The sequence below is a fragment of the Chiloscyllium punctatum genome, chromosome 3 (genome assembly GCF_047496795.1).
Source record: "Chiloscyllium punctatum isolate Juve2018m chromosome 3, sChiPun1.3, whole genome shotgun sequence".
NCBI lineage: Eukaryota > Metazoa > Chordata > Chondrichthyes > Orectolobiformes > Hemiscylliidae > Chiloscyllium > Chiloscyllium punctatum.
The window spans coordinates 10,197,772-10,218,231 of record NC_092741.1 but is presented as its reverse complement, the minus strand read 5'-3'; the positions used below and the strand labels follow the sequence as shown (position 1 = coordinate 10,218,231).

The 20,460-nt window shown below is 52.6% G+C and overlaps 1 protein-coding gene across 1 annotated transcript in view; it reads left to right on the top strand.

The window, feature by feature from the left end:
• Positions 1–20,460, top strand: part of LOC140453925 (dynein axonemal heavy chain 6-like) — a 754,975-nt gene that overhangs the window by 284,041 nt on the left and 450,474 nt on the right. The window contains exons 26-28 of the mRNA XM_072548780.1: positions 8,194–8,355; positions 16,596–16,778; positions 18,498–18,679. Coding sequence (XP_072404881.1) covers positions 8,194–8,355; positions 16,596–16,778; positions 18,498–18,679 — 527 coding nt within the window. The remainder of the gene's footprint in view (positions 1–8,193; positions 8,356–16,595; positions 16,779–18,497; positions 18,680–20,460) is intronic.

The window sequence follows — 20,460 nt, the reverse complement described above, 5'->3', positions numbered from 1 at the left end:
GAGTGAGGAGTGAGTGAGTGAGGATTGAGTGAGGAGTGAGTGAGGAGTTAGTGAGTGAGGAGTGAGTGAATGAGGGAGGAGTGAGTGGGGAGTGAGTGAGTGAGTGAGTGAGTGAGGAGTGAGTGAGTGAGGAGTGAGTGAGGAGTGAGTGAGTGAGGAGTGAGTGAGGAGTGAGTTGAGTGAGTGAGTGAGGAGTGAGTGAGGAGTGAGTGAGGAGTGAGTGAGGGAGGAGTGAGTGAGGAGTGAGGAGTGAGTGAGGAGTGAGTGAGGAGTGAGTGAGTGAGTGAGGAGTGAGTGAGGAGTGAGTGAGTTGAGTGAGTGTGTGAGGAGTGAGTGAGGAGTGAGTGAGGAGTGAGTGAGTGAGGAGTGAGGAGTGAGTGAGTGAGGAGTGAGTGAGGAGTGAGTGAGTGAGGAGTGAGTGAGGAGTGAGTGAGGGAGTGAGGAGTGAGTGAGGAGTGAGTGAGTGAGTGAGGAGTGAGTGAGGAGTGAGGTGTGAGTGAGGAGTGAGTGAGGAGTGAGTGAGTGAGGAGTGAGTGAGGAGTGAGTGAGGAGTGAGTGAGTGAGGAGTGAGTGAGGAGTGAGTGAGTGAGGAGTGAGTGAGGAGTGAGTGAGTGAGGAGTGAGTGAGGAGTGAGTGAGTGAGTGAGGAGTGAGTGAGGAGTGAGTGAGTGAGTGAGGAGTGAGTGAGGAGTGAGTGAGGGAGTGAGGAGTGAGTGAGGAGTGAGTGAGGAGTGAGGTGAGTGAGGAGTGAGTGAGGAGTGAGTGAGGAGTGAGGAGTGAGGAGTGAGTGAGGAGTGAGTGAGGAGTGAGTGAGTGAGGAGTGAGTGAGGAGTGAGTGAGTTGAGTGAGTGTGAGAGGAGTGAGTGAGGAGTGAGTGAGGTGAGTGAGGTGAGTGAGCAGTGAGTGAGGTGAGTGAGGTGAGTGAGCGAGGTGAGTGAGTGAGGTGAGTGAGGAGTGAGTGAGGTGAGTGAGGTGAGTGAGCAGTGAGTGAGGAGTGAGTGAGGTGAGTGAGGTGAGTGAGCAGTGAGTGAGGAGTGAGTGAGGTGAGTGAGGTGAGTGAGCAGTGAGTGAGGTGAGTGAGCAGTGAGGTGAGTGAGTGAGGTGAGTGAGGTGAGTGAGGTGAGTGAGCAGTGAGTGAGGAGTGAGTGAGGTGAGTGAGGTGAGTGAGCAGTGAGTGAGGTGAGTGAGCAGTGAGGTGAGTGAGCGAGGTGAGTGAGGTGAGTGAGGTGAGTGAGTGAGTGAGGTGAGTGAGTGAGGAGTGAGTGAGGTGAGTGAGCGAGGTGAGTGAGGTGAGTGAGGTGAGTGAGGTGAGTGAGGTGAGTGAGCGAGGTGAGTGAGGTGAGTGAGGTGAGTGAGGAGTGAGTGAGGTGAGTGAGGTGAGTGAGCGAGGTGAGTGAGTGAGGTGAGTGAGTGAGGAGTGAGTGAGGTGAGTGAGCGAGGTGAGTGAGGTGAGTGAGGAGTGAGTGAGGTGAGTGAGGTGAGTGAGGAGTGAGTGAGGTGAGTGAGGTGAGTGAGGTGAGTGAGGTGAGTGAGGTGAGTGAGCGAGGTGAGTGAGTGAGGTGAGTGAGGAGTGAGTGAGGTGAGTGAGGTGAGTGAGCAGTGAGTGAGGAGTGAGTGAGGTGAGTGAGGTGAGTGAGCAGTGAGTGAGGAGTGAGTGAGGTGAGTGAGGTGAGTGAGCAGTGAGTGAGGTGAGTGAGCAGTGAGGTGAGTGAGTGAGGTGAGTGAGGTGAGTGAGGTGAGTGAGCAGTGAGTGAGGAGTGAGTGAGGTGAGTGAGGTGAGTGAGCAGTGAGTGAGGTGAGTGAGCAGTGAGGTGAGTGAGCGAGGTGAGTGAGGTGAGTGAGGTGAGTGAGTGAGTGAGGTGAGTGAGTGAGGAGTGAGTGAGGTGAGTGAGCGAGGTGAGTGAGGTGAGTGAGGTGAGTGAGGTGAGTGAGGTGAGTGAGCGAGGTGAGTGAGGTGAGTGAGGTGAGTGAGGAGTGAGTGAGGTGAGTGAGGTGAGTGAGCGAGGTGAGTGAGTGAGGTGAGTGAGTGAGGAGTGAGTGAGGTGAGTGAGCGAGGTGAGTGAGGTGAGTGAGGTGAGTGAGGAGTGAGTGAGGTGAGTGAGGTGAGTGAGGAGTGAGTGAGGTGAGTGAGGTGAGTGAAGTGAGTGAGGTGAGTGAGGTGAGTGAGCGAGGTGAGTGAGTGAGGTGAGTGAGGAGTGAGTGAGGTGAGTGAGGTGAGTGAGCAGTGAGTGAGGAGTGAGTGAGGTGAGTGAGGTGAGTGAGCAGTGAGTGAGGAGTGAGTGAGGTGAGTGAGGTGAGTGAGCAGTGAGTGAGGTGAGTGAGCAGTGAGGTGAGTGAGTGAGGTGAGTGAGGTGAGTGAGGTGAGTGAGCAGTGAGTGAGGAGTGAGTGAGGTGAGTGAGGTGAGTGAGCAGTGAGTGAGGTGAGTGAGCAGTGAGGTGAGTGAGCGAGGTGAGTGAGGTGAGTGAGGTGAGTGAGTGAGTGAGGTGAGTGAGTGAGGAGTGAGTGAGGTGAGTGAGCGAGGTGAGTGAGGTGAGTGAGGTGAGTGAGGTGAGTGAGCGAGGTGAGTGAGGTGAGTGAGGTGAGTGAGGAGTGAGTGAGGTGAGTGAGGTGAGTGAGCGAGGTGAGTGAGTGAGGTGAGTGAGTGAGGAGTGAGTGAGGTGAGTGAGCGAGGTGAGTGAGGTGAGTGAGGTGAGTGAGGAGTGAGTGAGGTGAGTGAGGTGAGTGAGGAGTGAGGTGAGTGAGTGAGGTGAGTGAGGTGAGTGAGCGAGTGAGGTGAGTGAGCGAGGTGAGTGAGTGAGGTGAGTGAGGAGTGAGTGAGGTGAGTGAGGTGAGTGAGCAGTGAGTGAGGAGTGAGTGAGGTGAGTGAGGTGAGTGAGCAGTGAGTGAGGAGTGAGTGAGGTGAGTGAGTTGAGTGAGCAGTGAGTGAGGTGAGTGAGCAGTGAGGTGAGTGAGTGAGGTGAGTGAGGTGAGTGAGGTGAGTGAGCAGTGAGTGAGGAGTGAGTGAGGTGAGTGAGGTGAGTGAGCAGTGAGTGAGGAGTGAGTGAGGTGAGTGAGGTGAGTGAGCAGTGAGTGAGGAGTGAGTGAGGTGAGTGAGGTGAGTGAGCAGTGAGTGAGGTGAGTGAGCAGTGAGGTGAGTGAGTGAGGTGAGTGAGGTGAGTGAGGTGAGTGAGCAGTGAGTGAGGAGTGAGTGAGGTGAGTGAGGTGAGTGAGCAGTGAGTGAGGTGAGTGAGCAGTGAGGTGAGTGAGCGAGGTGAGTGAGGTGAGTGAGGTGAGTGAGTGAGTGAGGTGAGTGAGTGAGGAGTGAGTGAGGTGAGTGAGCGAGGTGAGTGAGGTGAGTGAGGTGAGTGAGGTGAGTGAGGTGAGTGAGCGAGGTGAGTGAGGTGAGTGAGGTGAGTGAGGAGTGAGTGAGGTGAGTGAGGTGAGTGAGCGAGGTGAGTGAGTGAGGTGAGTGAGTGAGGAGTGAGTGAGGTGAGTGAGCGAGGTGAGTGAGGTGAGTGAGGTGAGTGAGGAGTGAGTGAGGTGAGTGAGGTGAGTGAGGAGTGAGGTGAGTGAGTGAGGTGAGTGAGGTGAGTGAGCGAGTGAGGTGAGTGAGCGAGGTGAGTGAGTGAGGTGAGTGAGGAGTGAGTGAGGTGAGTGAGGTGAGTGAGCAGTGAGTGAGGAGTGAGTGAGGTGAGTGAGGTGAGTGAGCAGTGAGTGAGGAGTGAGTGAGGTGAGTGAGTTGAGTGAGCAGTGAGTGAGGTGAGTGAGCAGTGAGGTGAGTGAGTGAGGTGAGTGAGGTGAGTGAGGTGAGTGAGCAGTGAGTGAGGAGTGAGTGAGGTGAGTGAGGTGAGTGAGCAGTGAGTGAGGAGTGAGTGAGGTGAGTGAGGTGAGTGAGCAGTGAGTGAGGAGTGAGTGAGGTGAGTGAGGTGAGTGAGCAGTGAGTGAGGTGAGTGAGCAGTGAGGTGAGTGAGTGAGGTGAGTGAGGTGAGTGAGGTGAGTGAGCAGTGAGTGAGGAGTGAGTGAGGTGAGTGAGGTGAGTGAGCAGTGAGTGAGGTGAGTGAGCAGTGAGGTGAGTGAGCGAGGTGAGTGAGGTGAGTGAGGTGAGTGAGTGAGTGAGGTGAGTGAGTGAGGAGTGAGTGAGGTGAGTGAGCGAGGTGAGTGAGGTGAGTGAGGTGAGTGAGGTGAGTGAGGTGAGTGAGCGAGGTGAGTGAGGTGAGTGAGGTGAGTGAGGAGTGAGTGAGGTGAGTGAGGTGAGTGAGCGAGGTGAGTGAGTGAGGTGAGTGAGTGAGGAGTGAGTGAGGTGAGTGAGCGAGGTGAGTGAGGTGAGTGAGGTGAGTGAGGAGTGAGTGAGGTGAGTGAGGTGAGTGAGGAGTGAGGTGAGTGAGTGAGGTGAGTGAGGTGAGTGAGGTGAGTGAGCAGTGAGTGAGGTGAGTGAGGTGAGTGAGCAGTGAGTGAGGTGAGTGAGCAGTGAGGTGAGTGAGTGAGGTGAGTGAGGTGAGTGAGGTGAGTGAGCAGTGAGTGAGGAGTGAGTGAGGTGAGTGAGGTGAGTGAGCAGTGAGTGAGGAGTGAGTGAGGTGAGTGAGGTGAGTGAGCAGTGAGTGAGGAGTGAGTGAGGTGAGTGAGGTGAGTGAGCAGTGAGTGAGGTGAGTGAGCAGTGAGGTGAGTGAGTGAGGTGAGTGAGGTGAGTGAGGTGAGTGAGCAGTGAGTGAGGAGTGAGTGAGGTGAGTGAGGTGAGTGAGCAGTGAGTGAGGTGAGTGAGCAGTGAGGTGAGTGAGCGAGGTGAGTGAGGTGAGTGAGGTGAGTGAGTGAGTGAGGTGAGTGAGTGAGGAGTGAGTGAGGTGAGTGAGCGAGGTGAGTGAGGTGAGTGAGGTGAGTGAGGTGAGTGAGCGAGGTGAGTGAGGTGAGTGAGGTGAGTGAGGAGTGAGTGAGGTGAGTGAGGTGAGTGAGCGAGGTGAGTGAGTGAGGTGAGTGAGTGAGGAGTGAGTGAGGTGAGTGAGCGAGGTGAGTGAGGTGAGTGAGGTGAGTGAGGAGTGAGTGAGGTGAGTGAGGTGAGTGAGGAGTGAGGTGAGTGAGTGAGGTGAGTGAGGTGAGTGAGCGAGTGAGGTGAGTGAGCGAGGTGAGTGAGTGAGGTGAGTGAGGAGTGAGTGAGGTGAGTGAGGTGAGTGAGCAGTGAGTGAGGAGTGAGTGAGGTGAGTGAGGTGAGTGAGCAGTGAGTGAGGAGTGAGTGAGGTGAGTGAGGTGAGTGAGGAGTGAGTGAGGTGAGTGAGGTGAGTGAGGAGTGAGGTGAGTGAGTGAGGAGTGAGGTGAGTGAGGAGTGAGTGAGGAGTGAGGTGAGTGAGGTGAGTGAGTGAGGTGAGTGAGGTGAGTGAGGTGAGTGAGGTGAGTGAGGTGAGTGAGGAGTGAGGTGAGTGAGGTGAGTGAGTGAGGTGAGTGAGCAGTGAGTGAGGTGAGTGAGGAGTGAGTGAGGTGAGTGAGGTGAGTGAGGTGAGTGAGTGAGTGAGGTGAGTGAGCGAGGTGAGTGAGTGAGGTGAGTGAGTGAGGTGAGTGAGTGAGTGAGGTGAGTGAGGAGTGAGGTGAGTGAGTGAGTGAGTGAGTGAGTGAGTGAGGTGAGTGAGGTGAGTGAGTGAGTGAGGAGTGAGGTGAGTGAGGAGTGAGTGAGGAGTGAGGTGAGTGAGCGAGCTGTGGAAGGATCCCGATGTGATGCAGCCCACATGGTGAATCCTGGGCAGTGTCACCTTCTGGTGTGGGCTGTGATCCTGAATCCTGTCTGTCTGAGCTGGGTCACTGCCGAGGTATCCCGAGGCCTCAGGGAGAGCAGGAGATAGGTCCATCTCCATCGAGGGGCCTGATGGCTCCCTCACTGCTGGAACTGTCTAAGTCCCATGGACATGGTGTTGGGAACAGGGAAGGGACTGACCATCATGGCCAGTTCCTCAGAGTGGAGCCCATCCCCCCCCCCCGGAGAGCAGGCACTGAGATCCCCCCCCCCCCCACCGGAGAGCAGGCACTGAGATCCCTGCCCCCCCCCACCCCCCGGAGAGCAGGCACTGAGATCCCTGCCCCCCCCCACCCCCCGGAGAGCAGGTACTGAGATCCCCCCCCCCCCCCGGAGAGCAGGCACTGAGATCCCTGCCCCCCCCCACCCCCCGGAGAGCAGGTACTGAGATCCCCCCCCCCCCCCCGGAGAGCAGGCACTGAGATCCCTGCCCCCCCCCACCCCCCGGAGAGCAGGTACTGAGATCCCCCCCCCCCCCCCGGAGAGCAGGCACTGAGATCCCTGCCCCCCCCCCCCCCGGAGAGCAGGTACTGAGATCCCTGCCCCACCCCCCGGAGAGCAGGCACTGAGATCCCTGCCCCCCCCCCCGGAGAGCAGGCACTGAGATCCCTGCCCCCCCCACCCCCCCACCCCCCAGAGAGCAGGCACTGAGATCCCTGCCCCCCCCCCCCCCGGAGAGCAGGCACTGAGATCCCTGCCCCACCCCCCGGAGAGCAGGTACTGAGATCCCCGCCCCCCCCCGGAGAGCAGGCACTGAGATCCCCGCCCCCCCCACCCCCCCCCCCCCCCGGAGAGCAGGCACTGAGATCCCCGCCCCCCCCACCCCCCCACCCCCCGGAGAGCAGGCACTGAGATCCCTGCCCCCCCCCCCCCCCCCCACCCCCCGGAGAGCAGGTACTGAGATCCCTGCCCCCCCCCCCCCCCACCCCCCGGAGAGCAGGTACTGAGATCCCTGCCCCCCCCCCCCCCCCCCCCCCACCCCCCGGAGAGCAGGCACTGAGATCCCTGCCCCCCCCACCCCCCGGAGAGCAGGCACTGAGATCCCTGCCCCCCCCCCCCCCCCGGAGAGCAGGCACTGAGATCCCTGCCCCCCCCCCCCCCCGGAGAGCAGGCACTGAGATCCCTGCCCCCCCCCCCCCCCGGAGAGCAGGCACTGAGATCCCCGCCCCCCCCACCCCCCCACCCCCCGGAGAGCAGGCACTGAGATCCCTGCCCCCCCCCCCCCCCGGAGAGCAGGCACTGAGATCCCTGCCCCCCCCCACCCCCCGGAGAGCAGGTACTGAGATCCCTGCCCCCCCCCCCCCCCACCCCCCGGAGAGCAGGCACTGAGATCCCTGCCCCCCCCCCCCCCGGAGAGCAGGCACTGAGATCCCTGCCCCCCCCCCCCCCCCCCCCGGAGAGCAGGCACTGAGATCCCTGCCCCCCCCACCCCCCCACCCCCCGGAGAGCAGGCACTGAGATCCCTGCCCCCCCCCCCCGGAGAGCAGGCACTGAGATCCCTGCCCCCCCCCCCCCCGGAGAGCAGGCACTGAGATCCCTGCCCCCCCCCCCCCCACCCCCCGGAGAGCAGGTACTGAGATCCCTGCCCCCCCCCCCCCCCCCCCCCCCCACCCCCCGGAGAGCAGGCACTGAGATCCCTGCCCCCCCCCCCCCCCGGAGAGCAGGCACTGAGATCCCTGCCCCCCCCCCCCCCCCCCCCGGAGAGCAGGCACTGAGATCCCTGCCCCCCCCACCCCCCCACCCCCCGGAGAGCAGGCACTGAGATCCCTGCCCCCCCCCCCGGAGAGCAGGCACTGAGATCCCTGCCCCCCCCACCCCCCCACTCCTGAATGGGATTACACTCACCTTTCTGCCTGAGAGCTGGGAATGTTTCCACTGAGCCTGAGAGCAATCCATCCCCTCCTCATCCCACTGAGCACGGAGCCAGTCACAGAGTCATCGAGATGTACAGCACGGAAACAGACCCTTCGGTCCAACCTGTCCATGCTGACCAGATATCCCAACCCAATCTAGTCCCACCTGCCAGCACCCGGCCCATATCCCTCCAAACCCTTCCTGTTCATATCCCTATCCAAACGCCTCTGAAATGTTGTAATTGTACCAGCCTCCACCACATCCTCTGGCAGCTCATTCCATACACGTACCACCCTCTGTGTGAAAACGTTGCCCCATAGGTCCCTTTTATGTCTTTCCCCTCTCACCCTAAACCTGCTACAGATATATTCGAGTCTCCTTTCAATCTTTAACTTTTGATCTTCCGAGGTGATGGAGAGGTGATATTCCGCAGTCAGTGGGAGTATCTGGGTGTGGGGGAGTGTTCAGGTGTGGGTTTAATCAGTGGGTAAGGGTACCGTATGAAGAAGGGTAACTCTCTCAGACCCACATGTCCAAGGAGAACCCAGGTTAATCCGACTAATTCCTTTCTCTGTCTTGTATAGGAGACATTTTTGGAAGATTTGAACTGCCTTGTACATTCAGGCCAAGTACCAGGCCTGTTTGACAATGAAGAGTTGGACAACATTATTGTGGAACTGAAGAGCCAGAAGAGTGAAGGCAATCTGCCTGACAACAGGGCCGCACTGTACCAGTTCTTCCTGCAGGTGGGGCCCTCACACCTCAGGCCTCAATAGGCAATAGACAATAGGTGCAGGAGTAGGCTATTCTACCCTTTGAGCCTGCACCACCATTCAATATGATCATGGCTGATCATCCTTAAATCAGTATCCTGTTCCTGCCTTATCCCCTTAACCCTTGATTCCACAATCCTTGAGAGCTCTATCCAACTCTTTCTTAAATGAAGCCAGAGACTGGGCCTCCACTGCCCTCTGGGGCAGAGCATTCCACACAGCCACCACTCTCTGGGTGAAGAAGTTTCTCCTCATCTCTGTCCTAAATGGTCTACCCCGTATTTTTAAGCTGGGTCCTCTGGTTCGGCACTCACCCATCAGCGGAAACATGTTTCCTGCCTCCAGAGTGTCCAATCCTTTAATAATCCCTCAAGAACAAGTATACCGTTTTGGATACTTGTGGGGGGGACGACTTACCAGGGGTAAGTAACGGGGCTCAGGCCTCTGGCACGGAGCCTGTCCCCGCTACTCAGAAGGGAAGGGTGGAGAAGAGCAGAGCAATAATAATTGGGGACTCGATAGTTCGGGGCACAGATAGGCGGTTTTGTGGGAACGAGAGAGACTCACGTTTGGTATGTTGCCTCCCAGGTGCAAGGGTACGTGATGTCTCTGATCGTGTTTTCCGGGTCCTTAAGGGGGAGGGGGAGCAGCCTGAAGTCGTGGTCCATATTGGCACCAATGACATAGGTAGGAGGAGTGCTGAGGATGTTAGACAGGCTTTCAGGGAGCTAGGTTGGAAGCTCAGAGTTAGAACAAACAGAGTTGTTGTCTCTGGTTTGTTACCCGTGCCACGTGATAGAGAGTCGAGGAATAGGGAGAGAGAACAGTTAAATGCGTGGCTACAGGGATGGTGCAGGAGGGAGGGATTTCGGTACTTGGATAACTGGGGTTCTTTCTGGGGAAGGTGGGACCTCTATAGACAGGATGGTCTGCACCTGAACCTGAGGGGCACCAGTATCCTTGGGGGGAGGTTTGCTAGTGCTCTTGGGGGGGGTTTAAACTAACTCTGCAGGGGCATGGGAACCCAGACTGTAGCTTTAGGGTGCAGGACCTGGAGTGTAGGGAGGGTAGGAATATGGCATCAATCTTAAAGGAGGGTGCCTGTAAACAGAAGAGTGGCTTGAAGTGTGTATACTTTAATGCCAGAAGTATACGAAATAAGGTAGGTGAACTCGCAGCGTGGGTTGGTACCTGGGACTTCGATGTTGTGGCTATTACGGAGACATGGCTAGATCAGGGACAGGATTGGCTGTTGCAGGTTCCAGGGTTTAAATGTTTTAGTAGGATCAGAGGTGGGGGTAAAAGAGGGGGGGGTGTGGCTTTGCTTGTCAAAGATAGTATTACAGCGGTGGAAAGGAAGATGGATGAAGATTTGCCATCTGAGGTAGTTTGGGTTGAGGTTAGGAATAGGAGAGGTGAGGTCACCCTGTTAGGAGTCTTTTACAGGCCTCCTAATAGTCCTAGAATCGTTGAAGAAAGGATTGCGAAGATGATTCAGGAGAAGAGTGACAGTAATAGGGTGATTGTTATGGGAGACTTTAACTTTCCTGATATTGATTGGGAAAGCTATAGCTCAAGTTCGTTAGATGGGTCAGTGTTTGTGCAATGTGTGCAGGAGAGTTTCCTGACACAATATGTAGATAAGCCAACAAGAGGTGAGGCCATACTGGATTTGGTTCTGGGTAACGAACCAGGCCAGGTATTAGAACTAGAGGTAGGTGAGCACTTTGGGGACAGTGACCACAATTCGGTGATTTTTAGTCTAGTGATGGAGAGGGATAAGTGTGTACTACAGGGCAAGAGTTATAGCTGGGGGCAGGGAAATTATGATGCGTTGAGGCATGACTTAGGATGTGTGGATTGGAAAAGTAGATTCCAAGGCAAGAGCGTAATTGATATGTGGAACTTGTTCAAGGAGCAACTATTGAGTGTCCTTGATAAGTACGTACCTATCAGGCAGGGAGGAAAGGGTCGTGTGAGGGAGCCGTGGTTTAATAAGGAGTTGGAATCCCTTGTTAAATGGAAGAGGGCGGCCTTTGTAAAGATGAGGCGTGAAGGTTCAATAGGGGCGATTGAGAGTTATAAGGTAGCCCGGAAGGACCTGAAGAGAGAGCTAAGAGCAGCAAGGAGGGGACATGAAAGGTCCTTAGTTGGTAGGATTATGGAAAACCCTAAGGCTTTCTATAGGTATGTTAGGAATAAAAGAATGACTAGGGAAGGAATAGGTCCAATCAAGGATAGTAATGGGAAGTTGCGTGTGGAGGCTGAAGAGATTGGGGAGGCGCTGAATGAATACTTTTCGTCAGTATTCACTCAGGAACAGGACATTGTTGTCGATATGAATACTGAGGCACGAATAAGTAGAATGGATGGCTTTGAGATATGTAGAGAAGAGGTGTTGGAAATTCTGGCAAGGGTGAAAATAGATAAGTCCCCTGGGCCTGATTGCATTTATCCTAGGATTCTCTGGGAAGCAAGGGAGGAGATTGCAGAGCCATTGGCCTTGATTTTTGTGTCCTCTTTGTCTACAGGAGTAGTGCCAGAGGACTGGAGGCTAGCAAACGTGGTTCCCTTGTTCAAGAAGGGGAGTAGGGATAATCCTAGTAACTATAGGCCAGTGAGTCTCACTTCTGTTGTGGGCAAAGTCTTAGAGAGAATTGTAAGGGATAGGATTTATGCACATCTGGATAAGAATGATGTGATCAAGGATAGTCAGCATGGTTTTGTGAAGGGCAGGTCGTGCCTCACAAACCTTATTGAATTCTTTGAGAAGGTGACGAAGGAGGTAGATGAGGGGAAAGCGGTAGATGTGGTATATATGGATTTTAGTAAGGCGTTTGATAAGGTCCCCCATGGTAGGCTACTGCAGAAAATACAGAGATATGGCATAGAGGGTGAGTTGGAGGTTTGGATTAGGAATTGGCTCTCTGGAAGAAGACAGAGGGTAGTAGTTGATGGCAAAGGCTCATCTTGGAGTGCCGTCACTAGCGGTGTTCCGCAAGGATCTGTTTTGGGACCATTGCTGTTTGTCATTTTTTTCAATGACCTGGAGGAAGGGTTAGAAGGTTGGGTGAGCAAGTTTGCGGATGATACGAAAGTCGGAGGAGTTGTAGACAGTGAGGAAGGATATGGCAGGTTACAGCGGGATATAGAGAAGCTGCAGAGCTGGGCAGAAAGGTGGCAAATGGAGTTCAATGTAGCTAAGTGTGAAGTGATTCACTTTGGTAAGAGTAATAAAAAGATGGATTACTGGGCTAATGGTAGACTACTTGGTAGTGTGGAAGAGCAGAGGGATCTTGGTGTCCATGTACACAGATCTCTGAAAGTTGCCACCCAGGTAAATAGTGCAGTGAAGAAGGCATATGGCGTACTGGCTTTTATTGGTAGAGGAATTGAGTTCCGGAGTCCTGAGGTCATGCTGCAGTTGTATAAGACTCTGGTGCGGCCGCATCTGGAATATTGTGTGCAGTTTTGGTCGCCATACTATAGGAAGGATGTGGAGGCACTGGAACGGGTGCAGAGGAAGTTTACCAGGATGTTGCCTGGTATGGTAGGAAGATCCTATGAGGAAAGGCTGAGGCACTTGGGGTTGTTTTCTTTGGAGAAAAGAAGGTTTAGGGGTGATTTGATAGAGGTGTACAAGATGATTAGGGGGTTAGATAGGGTTGACAGTGAGAACCTTTTTCCACGTATGGAGTCAGCTATTACAAGGGGGGCATAGCTTTAAATTAAGGGGGGGTAGATATAGGACTGATGTTAGGGGTAGGTTCTTCACTCAGCGTGTCGTAAGATCATGGAATGCCCTGCCAGTAGCAGTAGTGGACTCTCCCTCTTTATGGGTATTTAAGCGGGCATTGGATAGGTATATGGAGGATAGTGGGTTAGTGTAGGTTAGGTGGGCTTTGATCGGCGCAACATCGAGGGCCGAAGGGCCTGTACTGCGCTGTATTGTTCTATGTTCTATGTTCTATGTTCTATGTAATCTTATATGTCTCAATCAGTTCCCCTCTCAGTCTTCTAAACTCAAGGGTATACAAGCCCAGTCACTCCAGTCTTTCAGCGTAAGGTAATCCTGCCATTCCAGGAATTGACCTCGTGAACCTACGCTGCACTCCCTCAATAGCCAGAATGTCTTTCCTCAAATTTGGAGACCAGAACTGTACACAGTACTCCAGGTGTAGTCTCACCAGGGCCCTGTACAGCTGCAGAAGAACCTCTTTGCTTCTATACTCAATTCCTCTTGTTATGAAGGCCAGCATGCTATTAGCCTTCTTCACTACCTGCTGTACCTGCATGCTTACCTTCATTGACTGGTGTACAAGAACACCCAGATCTCTCTGAACAGCCCCTTTACCTAAATTGATTCCATTTAGGTAGTAATCTGCCTCCCTGTTCTTGCCACCAAAGTGGATAACCATACATTTATCCACATTAAACTGCATCTGCCATGCATCTGCCCACTCACCTAACTTGTCCAGGTCACCCTGTAATCTCCTAACATCCTCATCACATGTCACCCTACCACCCAGCTTTGTATCATCAGCAAATTTGCTAATGTTATTACTAATACCATCTTCTATATCATTAACATATATTGTAAAAAGCTGCGGTCCCAGCACTGATCCCTGCGGTACCCCACTGGTCACTGCCTGCCATTCCGAAAGGGAGCCGTTTATCACTACTCTTTGTTTCCTGTCAGCCAACCAACTTTCAATCCAAGTTAGTACTTTGCCCCCAATACCATGCGCCCTAATTTTGCTCAAGCACTACTCTGCAGCGAACACCCTGCTCCCAGACCGTGTACTGTACACCTCCACAGCTCTGGCCTCTGCACTGTACAGCTGGCATTTATTGTGAAGACATGGAACTGACAAACACATGAGAGCATTTTACAGGGTTGACATCGAAAAAACAGTGCACCCTTGGGTGGACTGTTCCCAGAGAGCATAAAAATCAACAAATCCATTAGAAACCATGGGAGAAGACAGAGTAATTAATGTGAACAGAATAGAGACAGATAAACCCCATGGAGCAGAACAAATGGTATTTATAAAGGGTCTGTAAGATAACCAAATACCCAGGGTCCTGCACACTGTCTTATCGCATCAAAGAAATGGATTTTCATGTTGTCTTAAAGGAGGCAAGAGGAGACAAGATTAGATTAGATTTAAGGAGATTAACTCTCCTCTATTCTTTCTCCTCTAATCTCCTTAAATCTCCTCTAATCTCTTTAAATATTCTCGAATCTCCTTAGGGCTGTACGGTGGCTCAGTGGTTAGCACTGCTGCCTCACAGCACCAGGGTCCCAGGTTCGATTCCAGCCTCGGGCGACTGTTTGCACATTCTCCCCGTGTCTGCGTGGGTTCGCTCCGCGTTCTTCCCACAATCCACAGATGTGCAGGTCAGGTGAATTGGCCATGCTAAATTGCCCATAGTGTTGGGGGCATTAGTCAGGGGTAAATGGGTGGGTTACTCTTCGCCCAGTCACCATCATTGCCCAGTAACCACCTCACCGTCATTGCCCAGTCACATTCATCCCCCAGTCATCATCGCCCAGTTACCACCTCACCATCATCCCCCAGTCACTGTATTCCCCCAGTCACCACCTCACCGTCATCGCCCAGTCACCGCCTCACCATTATCCCCCAGTCACTGTATTCCCCCAGTCACCACCTCACCATCATCCCCCAGTCACCGTCATCGCCCAGTCACCACCTCACCGTCATCCCCCAGTCACTACCTCACTGTCATTGTCCAGTTACCAACTCACCATTGTCCCCCAGTCACCACCTCACCATCATCCCCCAGTCACCGTCATCCCCCAGTCACCGTCATCGCCCAGTCACCACCTCACCATCATCCCCCAGTCACTACCTCACTGTCATTGTCCAGTTACCAACTCACCATTGTCCCCCAGTCACCACCTCACCATCATCCCCCAGTCACTGTATTCCCCCAGTCACCGTCATCCCCCAGTCACTACCTCACTGTCATTGTCCAGTTACCAACTCACCATCATCCCCCAGTCACTGTATTCCCCCAGTCACCGTCATCGCCCAGTCACCACCTCACCATCATCCCCCAGTCACTACCTCACTGTCATTGTCCAGTTACCAACTCACCATTGTCCCCCAGTCACCGCCTCACCATCATCCCCCAGTCACTGTATTCCCCCAGTCACCGTCATCGCCCAGTCACCACCTCACCGTCATCCCCCAGTCACTACCTCACTGTCATTGTCCAGTTACCAACTCACCATTGTCCCCCAGTTACCACCTCACCATCATCCCCCAGTCACTGTATTCCCCCAGTCACCACCTCACCATCATCCCCCAGTCACCGTCATCGCCCAGTCACCACCTCACCGTCATCCCCCAGTCACTACCTCACTGTCATTGTCCAGTTACCAACTCACCATTGTCCCCCAGTCACCACCTCACCATCATCCCCCAGTCACCGTCATCCCCCAGTCACCGTCATCGCCCAGTCACCACCTCACCATCATCCCCCAGTCACTACCTCACTGTCATTGTCCAGTTACCAACTCACCATTGTCCCCCAGTCACCACCTCACCATCATCCCCCAGTCACTGTATTCCCCCAGTCACCGTCATCGCCCAGTCACCACCTCACCATCATCCCCCAGTCACTACCTCACTGTCATTGTCCAGTTACCAACTCACCATTGTCCCCCAGTCACCGCCTCACCATCATCCCCCAGTCACTGTATTCCCCCAGTCACCGTCATCGCCCAGTCACCACCTCACCGTCATCCCCCAGTCACTACCTCACTGTCATTGTCCAGTTACCAACTCACCATTGTCCCCCAGTTACCACCTCACCATCATCCCCCAGTCACTGTATTCCCCCAGTCACCACCTCACCATCATCCCCCAGTCACCGTCATCGCCCAGTCACCACCTCACCATCATCCCCCAGTCATTGCCATCACCCAGTCACCACCTTTCTGTGTTTGTGCACAAGTCCCCCAAGTCGCTTTAAGTTGCAGCGTTCTGCAGTCTCTCTCCATTTAAACAATGCTCTGTTAGAGTCATCGAGAGGTACAGCCCAGAAACAGACCCTTTGGTTCAACCCGGCCATGCTGACCAGATATCCCAACCCAATCTAGTCCCACCTGCCAGCACCCGGCCCATATCCCTCCAAACCCTTCCTATTCATATACCCATCCAGATGCCTTTTGAGTGCTGTAATTGTACCAGCCTCCACCACTTCCTCTGGCAACTCATTCCATACACGTATCACACTCTGCGTGAAAAAGATGCCCTCTTTTATATCTTTTCCCTCTCACCCTAAACCTATGCCCTGTTGTTCTGGACTCCCCAACCCCAGGGTAAAGACCTTGTCTATTTCCCTTATCCATGCCTAATTCTTTTGTTTTCCAAAATGATCCCCATGTGAACCTCTATTTACCATGGTCACATTTTGTCCCAGTTCAACTGCCTTTTTTTAAAAACCCCTGCCAGGAAAGCTCAGGGAGCTCCGAGTGTGAGTAACAGCACTGGGCTGCTGGTTGGAGAGAGAAAGGAGCTCAGATTGTCAGTATCATCGAAGCTGCTGTCCCCTGCCTCAGGGTGACTGTCAAACTGGACCCTTGTGTCCTACACTTGGTGAGAAAAAAGGTCCATCAGTTTTGGAAGTGGAAGAGCAGGAAAGCAGATGGCCAGATGTGCAGTCACTGAACAGAGAACAATACAGCCCAGGAACAGGCCCTTCAGCCCTTCAAGCCTGCTCTAACACATTTTGCCCTTCCATCCTGAAACTGTCTTCCTACATCCATATCCCTCTGTTCCCTTCCCATTCATGCATTTGTCCAGGAGTCTTGAATGCTGCTGTTGTGTCTGGTTCCACCACCTCCTCTGGCAGTGCATTCCAGATACTCACCACATTTTCTGTGAAAAACTTGCCTCGTATATCTCTTTTAAACTTCCCCTCTCTCACCTTGAACCTGTGTCCCCTGAGTAATTGACCCTCCATCCTGGGAAAAAGCCTCATACTTTCCACTCTATCCATGCCATTCACCATCTCATAAACTTCTATCAGGTTGTCCCTCAACCACCTGCATTCCACGGAAAACAAACCCAGTCTATCCAACATTTCTTCATAAAATCCCCCATCCCAGGCAACATTGTGGAAATCCTTCTCTGTCCCGTCTCCAAAGTATTGAGCACTGATGTTCTTCATTCCCCTTCCAGCGTGTTCAGGAGAAGCTCCACATCGCCCTGGCGATCAGCCCTGCTGGCTCCAAGTTCCGCCTGCGTTGCCGAATGAACCCCTCGCTGGTTAACTGTTGCACCATGGACTGGTACGACAAATGGCCCAAAGAGGCCCTGCTCAGAGTGGCCAACACCTACTTCACACAAGTGGATTTTGATGAGGTAGGTGGTATTCTGGGCTCTGCTGGTACCTACCTACAGTTCAAACACTTCCTTTTGTTACAAATGGTACGCCTCGAGTATAGGGTCTCTTGTCAATTCTTCATCAAAGACTTTCTCAGAACCAGTTTCTTACACTCTGGGTAAAACGACATCACGCAGTCTATCTGTAAAAGCCAACCTGGGAAAGTAAACACACACTCAGTCAAGAGTCTGGCCTTGTGAGGCCTTTCGTTATAGAATGACAAGGTACAATTGGGAACTGCTTACTCTCGAGATGAAGAAGGTGGTTTCTATCTGGGGGCTCAGTGCTTTTTCATAAACTCTCCAATTCCTTGAAATTGGCCCGTTATAGGTTCAGGAACAATCATTGAAGAAAACAACTTGCTAATGACTGACCTTGTCCCCTGATGAAGCTTTTGTTTGGGATTCCGGTTTGTGTGGTAAATGCCCATCGGGACAGCTCTCTGAAATACTGCGACTTAGAGACCGTCTTTCCCTTCTTCCTTCTCCAGACAGTGGATCTCCCAATTCAATTCAGTTCAACCTTTCATTCAAATCAGGAGAAGTTTTTCATTTTAGCACACATTATAGCTTTCAGTGGCTAACTGGACTCAAAACAATTAACCAATTGCACCATCCCATCTAACCTTCCCATTGCCATTCCCATCCTGCTATTTGTTATCCCAATCCCATTCCTCAGGAGACAAGCTCTGCAGACAGGCTACCTATCCATTTAATTAGACCATGGCTTTTCTGGTTACCCCCACATTCCCATCTTCCCCTGAAAACAATTCTCCCCTTTGCTTTTCAACCATCTGTCTCCAACTCTATGTTAAAAATGTCCCAGTATCCCACTGGATTTTGAGGAAAAGCTTCCATTGAGCTGTGACCCGTTGTCTGGGAAGATTCTCCTTGTCTCTGTTTGAAATGTGTGCTCGGTCATGTTCGGTTATGTTGTAGCTGGGAGGTCCCAGTTTAACATTGTCCTCCATGAGGAACTATCATTTCCACGTATCCCATGTCCACCGCATTCCGAACCTTGTCGGTTTCAGTCCAGCCCCTTCCTGCTGTTCTCCACACCAGCAGCTCCAAGCTGGGCCTGCCCAACCTTTCCTCCAGTCAAGTAATCCTTCTGATATATCCATGACCTTCCTGCTGTCCAGTCCCTGTGGCCACAATCCCAGGAAGTGTTTGGCAGTCACTCGGTCTACCTTCCTGATGTCCTCTTGGCTGGTGTAGACAGCCTGCAAGGTTCAGCCTGATGTGCTCAGGCACCTTCATTCAGACACGCCTGGCTCTTTCTGACCTTGGGGTGTCTCCGTCTCACTGCAGCGCAGCCAATCGTCCTGGTGAGAGGGAGACACCCAGGAACTGAGAACGGAGGGGTCTCCAATCCATCCTGACATTGCTGAAAACTCAGAACCCATGGATAGTTTAACAGGTCTCATCCATTAGAAATCCCTGCTTTGATAGATTTGCCACAATGTCCTCCTCATTGTCTCAGCCAACCTGCCATTTGGTGATCATGCCTCAGAGACAGAGCCTTGGCAGAGCGTGTTCAGGCAGCAGTTGTGTTGTTGGCCCTTTACACTGGTTACAATCCAGCCGTCTCCACAGGGAGCTGCCGAGTACCTGCAGCTGTTTGTGGTTTTAGTTTGGGACCAGCGGCACATTGAGGATTTGCTTTCTCCAGTAATGGATGTCTGCTTGTTGCTTCAGGCGTTGAAGAGCAGTGTGACCATGGCGTGCGTCAGCATTCACAACAGTGTGTCAGTGGCAGCACAACAATTCTGGCAGCAAATGAGAAGGTACTACCACGTCACGCCCAGCAAATACTTAGAGCTGATTCATGGCTTCTCTGACCTGCTCAAGAGAAAGAGGAAAGGCATTCTGAACTCGAGGTAAACCGACACTCTGGAATTGGCTCTTTCCCAGCTGCAGGCCAGCAGTAGCTCTCAGAAACCCTGAACTAACCTGGATATCAGTCCCATTGTCACGGTTAGAAAGCTCATACAACTGAGAGGGTGACTCAGATCTTCCAATGACCCTGGCAGACACCGCCAAGCACTCCTCCGATTATCCCGGCAATCAAATCACAAGTGTCTCTTGTGAGGAACAATCTTTTACATTCCTTTCCCCCAAAGACCATCTTTAATTTTTCATGATGTGGTGGAGCCGGTGTTGGACTGGGATGGACAAAGTTAAAAATCCCACAACACCAGGTTATAATCCAACAGGTTTAATTGGAAGCACTAGCTTTCAGAGTGCTGCTCCTTCATCAGGTAGTAGTGAAGGAGGACCATAAGACACAGAGATTGTAGTAAAAGATCACTGTGTCATGCAATTAAAATGATATATTGAACAAACCTAGATTACATTACATTACATTGTGGAAACAAGCCCTTCAGCCCAACAAGTCCACACTGACCCGCAACCCACCCATTCCCCTCTTACCTAACACTACGGGCAATTTTAGCATGGCCAATTCACCCTAACCTGCCCATCTTTGGACTGTGGGAGGAAACCGGAGCACCCGGAGGAAACCCCGCAGACATAGGGAGAATATGCAAACTCCACACAGTCAGTCACCTGAGGCGGGAATTGAACCCGGGTCTCTGGCGCTGTGAGGCAGCAGTGCTAACCACTGTGTCACCGTGCCGCCCAAGATTGCTGTTAAGTCTTCCATCCTTTAGAATGGGGTGCAGGTTTCGGATCATTAATATCTAAATCCCAGAACTACTTTAAAATCACCTTCTTGAGATAACTCTCAGCTCAGACCATGTGTTGAAGGTGTGAGCTTAGAGTCTGCCTGTATCTGTGGTGGAGAGGGGCTGTGCATGGGTGTGAGTGTGGGGGGTGTATGTGTGAGTGTATGAGAGAGAACGTGTGTATGAGAGAGGCTGTGTGTGTGTGTGTGTGTGCGCGTGAATGTGCACATGCACGTGCAATTTGTTTCACTAAGTATACAGTGAAAATTACCCAGATTAAGGTTGACAGGTTTAAAACAGACAAAAAAAATTATTCACAAAATTACACAATGAAACATGAAGAACAGAATAAAGAACCCCGACAGAACTCAACCAATCCAACGAGACTTAATTATGCTGTTCCGACTATATACAACAGTCCCAATAAACAAACTCTCTCGAAGGACAGTATAAAAAATGGAACAAATGCTTACAGGTTGATGGTAGAAGGGTAGAGAGAGAGGGAGGGAGAGAGAGAGAGAGACTGGTAACACAGCTCACTGAACTAAACTGCTCAGCGAGAAAGCTGGCCACACCCCTTTCTTTATACAGGTCACTTTGGAAACATGACCACTTTGGCCTGAATTCTCATCGTTTACATGTAAACAAAAGGTCTCTCAATACTCTTTAATCTCTGCACCAAACTGATTGTCTCCTGGCCTGGTTTATCACCCCACTGAAATAAAATCAAGGACAGAGTCTTCTTCAGCCAAGGAACAGCTTTTCAAAAAAACGGGACTAGCTTTGTGATAAAAGAAGTTCTGGGATTGCGATATTAATGAATCGAAAGCTGTAACCCATTCTAAAAGATGGAAGACTTCACAGCCATCAGGGCTTGGGTAAGATCTCGTTTTAATCACATGACACGGTGATCTGTGGCTATAAACTCTGTGCCCTATCATCCTGCCCCACGAGTTCAATTCTCCTGCTAGATT